Source organism: Geotrypetes seraphini, chromosome 8 (genome assembly GCF_902459505.1).
Source record: "Geotrypetes seraphini chromosome 8, aGeoSer1.1, whole genome shotgun sequence".
NCBI classification, from domain to species: Eukaryota; Metazoa; Chordata; class Amphibia; order Gymnophiona; family Dermophiidae; genus Geotrypetes; species Geotrypetes seraphini.
In genome coordinates this window covers 167,681,625-167,693,809 of record NC_047091.1, presented here as the reverse complement: position 1 = coordinate 167,693,809, position 12,185 = coordinate 167,681,625, and the positions used below count along the sequence as shown (strand labels likewise).

The window sequence follows — 12,185 nt, the reverse complement described above, 5'->3', positions numbered from 1 at the left end:
AGAAATAGCTAAGAAGAAAAAATTAAAAAAATTTAAATTGAATCAGGTTGGGCAGACTGGATGGACCATTCGGGTCTTTATCTGCCGTCATCTACTATGTTACTATGAGAACTCTGCTAGTCACACTATCCCAGATCTGGACGATTCCTGCTATCGTCTAACTTTTTTTTTTTTTTTTGTCAGACTCGCCCACTTAACTTTGACTGTGCAGTTGAAAAATAAGGCAGAAGTGGGAGTGTGTGGTGCAGTGGTTAGAGCTGCAGCCTTGGCACCCTGAGGTTGTGGGTTCAAATCCCACACTGCTCTTTGTGACCCTGGGCAAGTCACTTAAGGGCAAATTCTATAAGAAGCACCCAGAAGTTAGGGGCCTACTTAGGCACTGTTCAGTGCGATTCAAGTAAAATTGGGTGCTCTTTAGTGAATCACACTGAGCGGAACCTATTTTGGAGGCACTCAATAAATAGGCCAGCTCTAGGTACAACTAAGTGCTCCTTAGGGCCTTAACGCGCGGAATAGCGCACACTAAAGTGCCACACGCACTTGCCGCTAAACGCTAGCGCACCTTTGTAAAAGGAGCCCCAAAAGTTAGGCGCCCATGCGAGCGCTTAAGCATGCTTAAGAGAAGGGATTCTGTAAGAAGGCGCCCAACACATAGCCACGCCCACGCCTAACATGCATAGCGCCTATTTTTTTTGAAAGCTGCCTAAATTTTTAGAGGCGCCTTGTTACAGAATCATGCTTTCTTGGTAGGCGCCTATGTTTCAATCAGTGCTGATTAAAAAGCTTAATTGAGCTTGTTCTTCAATTTAGATAGGTGCCTACCTAGATGGGCACCTCCGCAATAGGTGCCTAACTTTAGGCACTGGTTACAGAATTTGGGCCTTTATTCCCATTGCCCCAGGTACATTAGGAGTGGGAGCCTGCCAGGACAGTTAGGGAAATATGCTTGAGTACCGCATATAATTGTAGGATATGCGGAATACAATGGTACCTCGGTTTACGAGTGCACCGGTTCGCGAGTGTTTTGCAAGACGAGCAAAACATTTGCAAACTTGGTGCCTCGTAAACCGAGCTTGCCTCGCTGTACGAGCGCCCCCCCCTGCGATCTGGAATCCCCCCCCCCAACGATCCGGCATTCCCCCCCCGCTCGCGTCTGCCCCCCCCCGCGATCCTATATCCCCCCCTCCCCGAGCACGGTAATGACATCCCTTACCCCAACTGGGCACCAGCACTGGTGCGCAGTCGGGGTAAGGGATGTCATTGCCGTGCTCGGGGGGGGGATGTAGGATCGTGGTGGAGGGGGGCAATGCGAGTGGAGGGAGGATGCCGGTTCGCAGGGGGGGATGCCGGATCGCGGGGAGGGGTATGGAGCAGCGTCGGTGGCCTAAGTGTGTTTGGGGGGGGAGGAATGGAGCAGCGCTGGTAGCCTCGGGGGGGTGGGGGGGGAGGAGGTGGAACCAATCAAAGCGAGTTTCCCTTACTTCCTATGGGGAAACTTGCTTTGATATGCGAGCAATTTGGTTTACGAGCATGCTTCTGGAACGAATTATGCTCGTAAACCAAGGTTCCACTGTATAAATTTATAAATAAAATAAATTATAAAGAAAGAAACAGAGATCTAAACTAAACTAAACCTTAAGTTTGTATACCGCATCCTCTCCACAAATGTAGAGCTCGGCACGGTTTACGGGAATTGATATAGAAAGGAACTCCAATGAAGAGTTGAAGGACTTAGTATAGAGAGAGTTTAGAGCAGGGGTCTCAAAGTCCCTCCTTGAGGGCCGCAATCCAGTTGGGTTTTCAGGATTTCCCCAATGAATATGCATGAGATCTATGTGCATGCACTGCTTTCAATGCATATTCATTCAGGAAATTCTGAAAACCCGACTGGATTGCGGCCCTCAAGGGAGGGACTATGAGATCCCTGGTTTAGAGGGACTTAGTAAATCGAAGAGGGAGGAGGTATTACATTTTTAGAGAATAGCCAAGTTTTCAGATGTTTTCGGAAGAGTTGGAGGGAGCTCAGTCCGAAGAGGGGCAGCAAGGCTATTCCACAGCTCAGTGATCCTGAAGGAGAGGGATGTCCCTAGTTTTCCTGCATGGGATATGCCTTTTAATGAGGGGAAGGATAGTTTGAATTTTTGAGTGGATCTGGTGGTATTGGGATTCGAGGAATTCCAAGATAGTGGAAAAAAGGGGGGGGAAGGATGCCATGTAGGATCTTGAAGGTTAGGCAGGCGCATTTGTAGTGAACCCTAGAGATTATTGGAAGCCAGTGAAGCTTAGACAGAAGGGGGGAGACATGGTCAAATTTACTTTTTGCGAAGATTAGTTTAGTTTAGATAAGAGTTTGGGCAGTCTTTCATGTCTGGGCAAAGGGCAGTGAATGAATTAGTGCTTCAACCCTTCAGCGTTTAGTTGAATTGAAATAGTTAAACTTTGTTTTTATGGTATTGTTTTATGGTATTAATTGTCACCTTGACGTAAGTTCTCACCATCAGCTTGTGCAGTGATCATACTTCAAACGGTCATAAAGTACTTACTCACTCATCAAGAATGTAGAAAAACTCAGAATTTCATTGCTGCTAATAATTTTTTATTTTGTCCTGTTTTTCCTTACGAATGCTTAAAAACTCAGGGTAAATAATGCATAAATGCTTCTTATGAATATGAAGACATTTCTGAGGGAGTAGAGCAATTCACAGACTTATAAATGACTATGTACCCCCCCCCCCCTCCATGGAACAGAGTGGAGGTTTGGCCAGGAGTGAGCCATTTTCAGACTCACTAGAGGGGCTCGTGAAGGTGATGGCCAACCATAGTCCTCCTCCTACTTTGGAGAATGGAGGCAGCTTGCCATTTAGGGTTGGCTGAGAGTAGTCCATCCGCCGCAAGAGTTAAGAAAACCTCAGTTGTTACTATTTTATTATTTAAAATTTCTATACAGCCTAAGTTCTAAGTAGTTTCCAAGCAGAAAACATTCATAAAATTAAATGACTTTCAACCTAATGAGTCCGGTACACCATCAAAAGCATGCTAGACTTTGGCATGCCGACAATCTCGCAGCAACATTTGTGCGCAGGATATATGCGCACGCCACTTTGAAGCATTTCTATTAGCGCTGTGAGGGTGTGTGTGTGGGGGGGAACCCTGCCCACTATATTTACAAATCCTCATACTCCCATTGGGGGGGGGGACTCCCCCCCCCAAGTACACCTAAAACTCCCGTTCTCCTTTTTGTTTTTGCTGTTCGGGAGTTTTCAGTGTAGTGGGGGGTTCCCCCTCCCCTACGGGAGCACAAGGACTTGTAAATGTAGTGGGGGGTTCCCCCCATACCCCCTCACAGCGCTAACGGAAAGGCTTGAAAGCGGTGGTGCACATATGTCCTGCATGCAAATGTCGCTGCGGGTTTATCAGCATGCCAAAGTCCGGCGCGCTTTTGACGGGTCACCAATGAGAACACATGAGATGCTTTGCAGTTCCTTAACTCTTTTTTACAACTTAGGACTTCAATTGACCAGAAATTGTCCCAAGTTGTCCAGTTCAATTGATAAGACACTCAAACAACATTCCGGCCAAATTAGAGCTGCTTTACTAAGAGACAAGTTAGTCTCTTCTAAGAAAATGGAATAACTAGAGAATCAATTAAGGAAAAAGAACTTAAGACTAGTGAATTTTCCAAAATCTCTGATTGATTTCTCCCCTTGATATAGTGAAATATTTTGGTGAAATTTTGAAGGTCCCATCAGAGGCTATACCACCTTTGGTCAGTGCCCAATATTTGATATTGGGATCATTGCACTGAATAAAAGAAATGATAATCTGACTGAAAACTTTGGAGTCGTCTCTTAAAGTGATCACCCAAAGAATTACTTTGTTGTTAACCTCTGATTTGAATCAGATAGGAATAATAACTTGGTGACGTAGCGAGGGTAGGTGGCCTCTTCCGCACCCTCCTCTCTACCTCCCTGCTCCTTCTGTGCCCCTAAGCTACACTCGCGCCCTCGCTTCCCGCACCTCTTTAAATCTCTCACCAGTGCGAGCAGCTTCTCCAGCCTGCTGCTCACGCCAGTGTTGGCTTTCCCTCTGACATCACATCCTGGCCCTATGACCCAGATGTGATTTCAGAGGGAGCCAGGCCTGCGCAAGCAGCAAGCAAGTAATTGTGCTGGTGAAGATTTTAAAGAGGTATGGGAAGATAGGGAAGGGGGGGCGGGAATGTGGTGTGAGGGGGTGGAGAAGTGGCGGCACCAAGGGCGGTCCGCACCCCTACACTTCCCCCCCCACTACACCACTGTTTGTACTTTCAGTATATGAATGAGCAATTCTTGGGATCAAAGATTCATATTTTTCCTAATTTGTCTAGAGAAACACAAATGAGATGCCAGGAATTCTGGCATTGAGGCCTGAAACGTTGGCCCTAGGCATGAAATATGTATAGAAAGTTGTTTGTCAATGTGCGATATTGTTTGAGTGTAAAATCGTCTGCGCAAATCATAAGTGTTCGAGACTTGTGTGGTTAAGGCAGAGCTTACAGGAACGGGACAGGGACAGCGACAAAACTGGTAGGGACGGCGAAATTGAGTTCATAGAAACATAGAAAGTGACGGCAGCTAAGGGCCAAGGCCCATCGAGTCTGCCCACACCAATGACCCTCCCCTACCTCCCTTTGCGAAGAGATCCCACCTTTCGATCCCATTTAGCTTTAAAATCAGGCACACTGCTGGCCTCAATCACCCGTATCGGAAGACCATTCCATCGATCCACCACCCTCTCGGTGAAGAAGTATTTCCTGGTGTCGCCATGCAATGTCCCTCCCCTGATTTTCCACGGATGCCCTCGTGTTGACGTGGGTTCCTTGAAGAAGAAGATATCTTCCCCCACCTCGATACGGCGCGTGAGGTATTTGAATGTTTCGATCATGTCCCCCCTCTCCCTGCGTTCCTCCAGGGAGTAGAGCTGCAATTTATTCAGCCGTTCCTCATACGGGAGATCCCTGAGCCCCGTGACCCTCCGTGTGGCCATTCGCTGGACCGATTCAAGTCTCAGCACATCTTTGCGGTAATGTGGTCTCCAGAATTGTACACCGTATTCCAGATGGGGGTCTCACCATGGACCTATACAATGGCAGGGATGGGGAAAAATGTGTCCCCCATGTCATTCTCTAATCTGAGGACAAGAAAAAATTCTCCCCTTGTACCCACAGGGTAGGGGGGCAGAGATGGCGTACTCGATACAAACTAATAAAAATTGTGAGAAGGGAAGTGCTCAGTCTCACAGCCCACAACGGGAATTCAACCCCAATGAGACTGAGGACTTCCCTTCTCACAATAATGTGGGTACGAAAGGAGAATTTTTTTTTGTCCTTACATTATATACTCCTCTGTTGGATTTGTTATTGTAAAATTCTCTAATCTGAAGCATAATATCATAAACCTTTTTGTATGTTACTGATATTTGAGGATTGGTTGCCTGGCGCAGCGCCTAGTATTTTCTTGTAAAAAAAATGATTTGTTAATACTTGGAAGAATTCATATTTTCATATTTTATTTGCAGATTGCCTGGGAGGTGCTGTATTTTCCCCCATCAAAGCAGATATAAGCGGAAACATTGCGGTATGTTTTTACTCTTTAGTCTCTCAATCCTCGGTTTGGTAGGATAAATTTTATCCAGGGCTCATGTATTGACATAACCAACAGTGAGGTATACGAATATTTTGATCTTGTGCTATGAACCATTCTGGATTAGCTTAATTAAAAATAAAGATGAATTAATTAATGCTTTCCCGAATGAGAGACCCCCAGGGATGAACCATATTCTCAAAATACTGACCGTTTATCTTGTGACTATGTAGTGTGCTTTTTGGGTGGGCCTTTCATAAATATACTTTATTTGTGGATCAGAAGAGTCTTTGCCGACACGTCATAGAATTGTATGTAGGTTCTAGCACTGGTTGCCAGTTCTGTGCTTGTTCAGTAGCACTGATTAAATGGATGGCACCATTAAATTTAACACAACAATTTAAAAAAATAAAATAAAAAAGGGAAGGGAAGGGGGGCTGGGAACAAAAATTCTGCAGCACGAAGGATGCAAGAAATAGTGGAAGACCCCCCCCCCCCACCCAGTACCCAGATGAATAAAGGAAAATGGCGTTTCTATGTAGTTGATGTGTTTTCAGGATATATGGACCCCTGAGGAAGACCTAATGCCAAAACACAGACCATATTGGGTCCCAATATTTCATTGCACATCACCCACAATAGGGTTAAGGGGTAGGGACTCGATCTAACCCTTTTTCTTTGTGGTTACGCAATCGAAGTGGTTCATATATTTTTAGACAGGTACTTATTTTGTACTTATGGTAATGAAGCGTTAAGTGACTTGCCCAGAGTCACAAGGAGCTGCAGTGGGAATCAAACTTGCAACCTCAGGGTGCTAGGGCAGCTTCTCTAACCACTGGGCCACTCCCAGCACCCTATGTTGCTAACTTCCCCCCTTAGAGTCTGACTCTGGTGACCAGAACTGAGATTGTGATGTCATAATGCCTCATTCCACCAATAAGAGTCAACCTCATCAATGATGTCACAATAGCTTGATTGTAAGGGGTAAAGGACTTGATATACTGCTTTTCTATGTGGTTACAATCAAAGCGGTTTACTTATTTTAGACAGGTACTTATTTTGTACCTGGGGTAATGAAGCGTTAAGGGACCTGCCCAGAGTCACAAGGAGCTGCAGTGGGAATCAAACTCGCAACCTCAGGGTGCTAGGGCAGCTTCTCTAACCACTGGGCCACTCCCAGCACCCTATGTTGCTAACTTCCCCCCTTAGAGTCTGACTCTGGTGACCAGAACTGAGATTGTGATGTCATAATGCCTCATTCCACCAATAAGAGTCAACCTCATCAATGATGTCACAATAGCTTGATTGTAAAGGGTAAAGGACTTGATATACTGCTTTTCTATGTGGTTACAATCAAAGCGGTTTACTTATTTTAGACAGGTACTTATTTTGTACCTGGGGTAATGAAGCGTTAAGGGACCTGCCCAGAGTCACAAGGAGCTGCAGTGGGAATCAAACTCGCAACCTCAGGGTGCTAGGGCAGCTTCTCTAACCACTGGGCCACTCCCAGCACCCTATGTTGCTAACTTCCCCCCTTAGAGTCTGACTCTGGTGACCAGAACTGAGATTGTGATGTCATAATGCCTCATTCCACCAATAAGAGTCAACCTCATCAATGATGTCACAATAGCTTGATTGTAAGGGGTAAAGGACTTGATATACTGCTTTTCTATGTGGTTACAATCAAAGCGGTTTACTTATTTTAGACAGGTACTTATTTTGTACCTGGGGTAATGAAGCGTTAAGGGACCTGCCCAGAGTCACAAGGAGCTGCAGTGGGAATCAAACTCGCAACCTCAGGGTGCTAGGGCAGCTTCTCTAACCACTGGGCCACTCCCAGCACCCTATGTTGCTAACTTCCCCCCTTAGAGTCTGACTCTGGTGACCAGAACTGAGATTGTGATGTCATAATGCCTCATTCCACCAATAAGAGTCAACCTCATCAATGATGTCACAATAGCTTGATTGTAAAGGGTAAAGGACTTGATATATTGCTTTTCTATGTGGTTACAATCAAAGCGGTTTACTTATTTTAGACAGGTACTTATTTTGTACCTGGGGTTAAGGGACTTGCCCAGAGTCACAAGGAGCTGCAGTGGGAATCAAACTCGCAACTTCAGGGTGCTAGGGCAGCTTCTCTAACCACTGGGCCACTCCCAGTACCCTATGCAGCTAACTTCCCCCCTTAGTGTGAAGAGTTTGTCTCTGGTGACCAGAGCTGAGATTGTGATGTCATAATACCTCATTCCACGATAAGAGTCAACCTCATCAATGATGTCACAACAGCTTGATTGTAAAGGGTAAAGGACTTGATAGGCAGTACTCCCCAGAAATTCACAGGGGTTGCGTTCTAGGAGCACCCGCGAATTTTGAAAAACCGCGATAATTGGATGCAGTTTAGGAGCGGGGATCAGAGGCGGAAGAGAGCTGCAGGGGTGGCTGCGGCGAGTGCCGATGCGGGCGGTGGCGGCTTCGACGGGCCGGGATCGCTAGTCCGGCAAAGTGGATCGGGGGTGCCGGTAGATGCGCACGGCGGTGTCCCGGGTCGTGGAAGAGGCGGATGGAGGATATTTTTGCAGAGGGAAAAAACCCTGTGAACGACTGGGGCCGCAAACACTGAACCGTGAGTTTGCGGGGGAGTACTGTACTGCTTTTCTGTGTGGTCACAATCAAAGTGGTTTACATATTTTAGACGGGTACTTATTTTGGGGTAATGAAGTGTTAAGTGACTTGCCCAGGTCACAAGGGAATCCAACTCACAACCTCAGGGTGCTGAGGCAACACCTTCACTCTGTAAACTAAACTAACTAAACTAAACCTTAAGTTTGTATACCGCATCATCTCCATAAAGATAGAGCTCAGCACGCTTTACAGTTAATTCAATAAATGAGGGAAGGACATAATAAGAAATTAGAGGTTATGAAGAGGATAGCTAGCTTTACATTTTAAATAGATAGCTTTACGTTTTGGAGAAAAGCCAGGTTTTCAGATGCTTTCGGAATAATTGGAATGAGTCTAGGTTCTACAGCGGGGCAGGAAGGTTAGTCCAAAGCTCAGTGAATTTGAAGAAAGGGGATTTCCCTAATTTCCCTGCATACATGACGCCTTTTAATGAGAAAGAGAGAAAAAAAGAAGAGAGAGAGAGAGGGAGAAAAATGAGAGACAGAGAGAAAAGGAAGAGAGAGAAAAAAAGAAGAGAGAGAGAGAGAGAGGAAGAGAGAGGGAGAAAAATGAGAGACAGAGAGAAAAGGAAGAGACAGAAAAAAAGAAGAGAGAGAGGAAAAAAAAGAGAGAGGAAGAGAGAGAGAAAAAAGAGAGGAAGAGAGAGAAAAAGAGAAGAGAGAAAGAGAAACTAAACCTTAAGTTTGTATACCGCATCATCTCCATAAAGATAGAGCTCAGCACGCTTTACAGTTAATTCAATAAATGAGAGAAGGACATAATAAGAAATTAGAGGTTATAAAGAGGATAGCTAGCTTTACATTTTAAATAGATAGCTTTACGTTTTGGAGAAAAGCCAGGTTTTCAGATGCTTTCAGAATAATTGGAATGAGCTTAGGTTCCGCAGCGGGGCAGGGAGGTTATTCCAAAGCTCAGTGAATTTAAAGAAAAGGGATTTCCCTAATTTCCCTGCCTACATGACGCCTTTTAACGAGGAGAAAGATAGTTTGAGTATGTGGGCAGATCTGATAGTGTCAGGTCTCGAAGAATTCCAGGATAGTGGAATTAGGGGATAGAATGCCATGTACTAAGCTATAACTGGATCGTTTCATAAATGCCTTTTAAAATATATTTTTCCTGTGTTCAGCTGGGTTCTCTGGTTTCTTTTGTTCCATTGTTTTGCTGCCTTTGTTGGATAATGAACCTCAAACCCCAGTAAGTGGGTTTGTCAAATGAAAAGATGGTCTGGGGCTAATTTCATATCCGATCCACGAATCTGGAATGTGCTGCCAGGTTCTTTGAAGCTGTGTAACAATAAGATGCCATTTAACGAGTTCTTGAAATCCCATTTATTTGTCAAGGCCTTTTATTAGTCCCTTTTAGGGTCTAGAGATAGATGTTTCTATGACTGAAATGAGGTATTGGCAGTTAATAGCTGGTAATGGATGTATTGTAGGAAAGTAATACAAGTGCAGCTAAATCTGTTTAAAATTGTGAACTATTTGATATGCCTGTTTCATCTGTAATCTGCTTAAGTGTAAGCAGCATAAAAATGTTTAAAAATAATTAAAAAAAACAACTTTGTTTTATTTACCATGTTTCCCCAAAAATAAGACAGTGTCTTATATTAATTTTGGATCAAAAAAATGCACTAGGGCTTACTTTCGGGGACGTCCTATTTTTTTCATGAACAACAATCGTCTCTCCCTTCCTCTCTTCCACTGCAATTCTTCCTCTTTCCTTTCTCCCCCCCATGTGCCACATCATTCCTCCCCTTTCACCCATCCATTTGTGCACCATCTTTCTATCCCTCCCTCCTTCCCATCCACCTGTGCAGCAGAACCCCAAAACCCTCCCATCATGAGAGTGACATACCTCCGCGCAGAGGCTCCCTAAAGCAGCAGGGGGTGGGGGTTGCTAAATTGACGAGTCTGATATTTTTTTTTTCAGCAAACCACGCAGCACTAGTGTCGAGGATGGAGTCAGGGAGTGTTGGGGACATTCGTTGGGGGGGGGCCTTTGGGGGGGGTCAGTCTTAACTAGGGCTTATTTTTGGGGTAGGGCTTATATTAGGAGCATCTTTAAAAATCATGCTAGGGCTTATTTTGGGGGAAACAGGGTATATTGGGGCCCTTTTACTAAGTTGTGTTAGGTGCTACTGTACCCTTCCCCCTCCGCATTCGCGGTGATAGGGGGAAAAGCATAGCAGCAAATACCGAAAAACTGCAACTAACTTTTCGTATGTTATTCACGGTTTTTCGTTAACAAACCCATAAAAAAAGATTTAAAAACCGTGAATAACCTAACCTGATTTGCTACGGGAGCAGCAATTTCATCTGTTCAACGCTGGGAGCTGCGATTTCCTGTTATTTGGGGGCGGAGCCAGAGAACAAAAAACCGCGAATACCAAGGGGGAAGTGTACATCCGATTTAGCTTAAAATGAAATGTGCTAAGGTGTCATGCAGAAAATGCCAAATGTGCACACGCAAAAAGCACACTAAAAAAGGTGTGTGTGTGGGGGGGGGAGTGTTCCTGTGCTATACAGTGTCTTTATGTTCATTAGTATTTATATACCGCTCTTTGCTACAACATCAGTGCAGTGTACATCAATTTAAAAGAAAAGAGCACCAAAACTTAAGTACAGGTATAGCAAGAAGAGGAAAAAAAAATGATCATTTGGTTGCTTATGATCCAACTCCCCCCAAAAAAAAAAATTGCGACATGTGATCGGCGGCGCTTTTGTAAGCAGCTGCCGATAGCGGTACCGTTTGCAGAATCTGGGCTTTAACTGTCTACAAAATATTTGTGTAGTAAATTTTTTAAATGGCCATGTGCTAATGGCCATTTAATACAAAACAAATTGTCTTTTTTTTTTTTTTAAATGGCTGCAGTAAATACGGCCTTAGCAGTGTCTCTCAAACTGTGTGCCCCAGCCCAGTGGTGTGCCCCGAAGAGATTCCATGTGTGCCATGAGAGATTCCAGAATTTTACTTTATTTTAAAAAATTCCCTTCATAAATGTACACAAAAATAGAAGACATGTGCGTCACGTATGCAAGAGTCTGTCAATGTTATGAGCGTCTGTGTGTGTAAGGATACAACCGCCCAGACAAGCATCATTCTTTGACGTGATTGCTCATTGAAAAATAACAGCAAGTAATTTTTATTCTTTAAGCAGTAGTTATCCTAACTTGAGTAACAAAGCACTCGAGGCTTTGTTACCGCTTGGATCTTCTTAATCTTTGTGAACTTGGATTTTCAGCTCTGACAGAAATTAAACCGAAAAACAGAGAACGACTGCAGATGGTGGATGATGAAATGCCTATTCCTTGTCGACTATTGAGCTGACTTTTGAGTTAATTTGCACTCAAAAACAAGCACATCCATCGCATTGATTAGATTCTATCTCCTTTAGTTTCACCGTTGTTACAATGACCCATACATAGAACATAAGAACATAAGCAATGCCTCTGCTGGGTCAGACCTGAGGTCCATCGTGCCCAGCAATCTGCTCACGCGGCTGCCCAACGGGTCCAGGACCTGTTGTTACAATGACCCATTCATAGCTTAAAGAACTGTAAATAAATAACTCCCAAATTTAATTCTTTATCAGTTTTGCAATTTTATAATTTCAATTACAAGGTGCTACAAAAAACATTTGCTTCATTTAGTGTGCCGTGAAAAATATTTGCTCTGTTTTGTGTACCGGAGCTAAAAAAAGTTTGAGAGACACTGCCTTAGAGCATGGGAAGGAGCCACTTAAGAGGCACTCGGGACACTTTTGACTGCAGCTTAGTAAAAGAACTCCGAAACACATAATACATAGTGAGGTTAATTTCCAAAATCTATTTATCTGGGCTAGTGGGTTATTTTGAAATGATCCAGTAAGCACTGATGGATCTT

At 44.2% G+C, this 12,185-nt stretch overlaps 1 protein-coding gene across 1 annotated transcript in view; it reads left to right on the top strand.

Annotated features, from left to right (window-relative positions):
- The window catches only part of GLTP (glycolipid transfer protein), a 66,523-nt gene that overhangs the window by 38,492 nt on the left and 15,846 nt on the right, over window positions 1-12,185 (top strand). Inside the window, exon 2 of the mRNA XM_033957437.1 lies at window positions 5,557-5,615. Within this exon, the coding sequence (XP_033813328.1) occupies window positions 5,557-5,615 (59 nt within the window). The remainder of the gene's footprint in view (window positions 1-5,556; window positions 5,616-12,185) is intronic.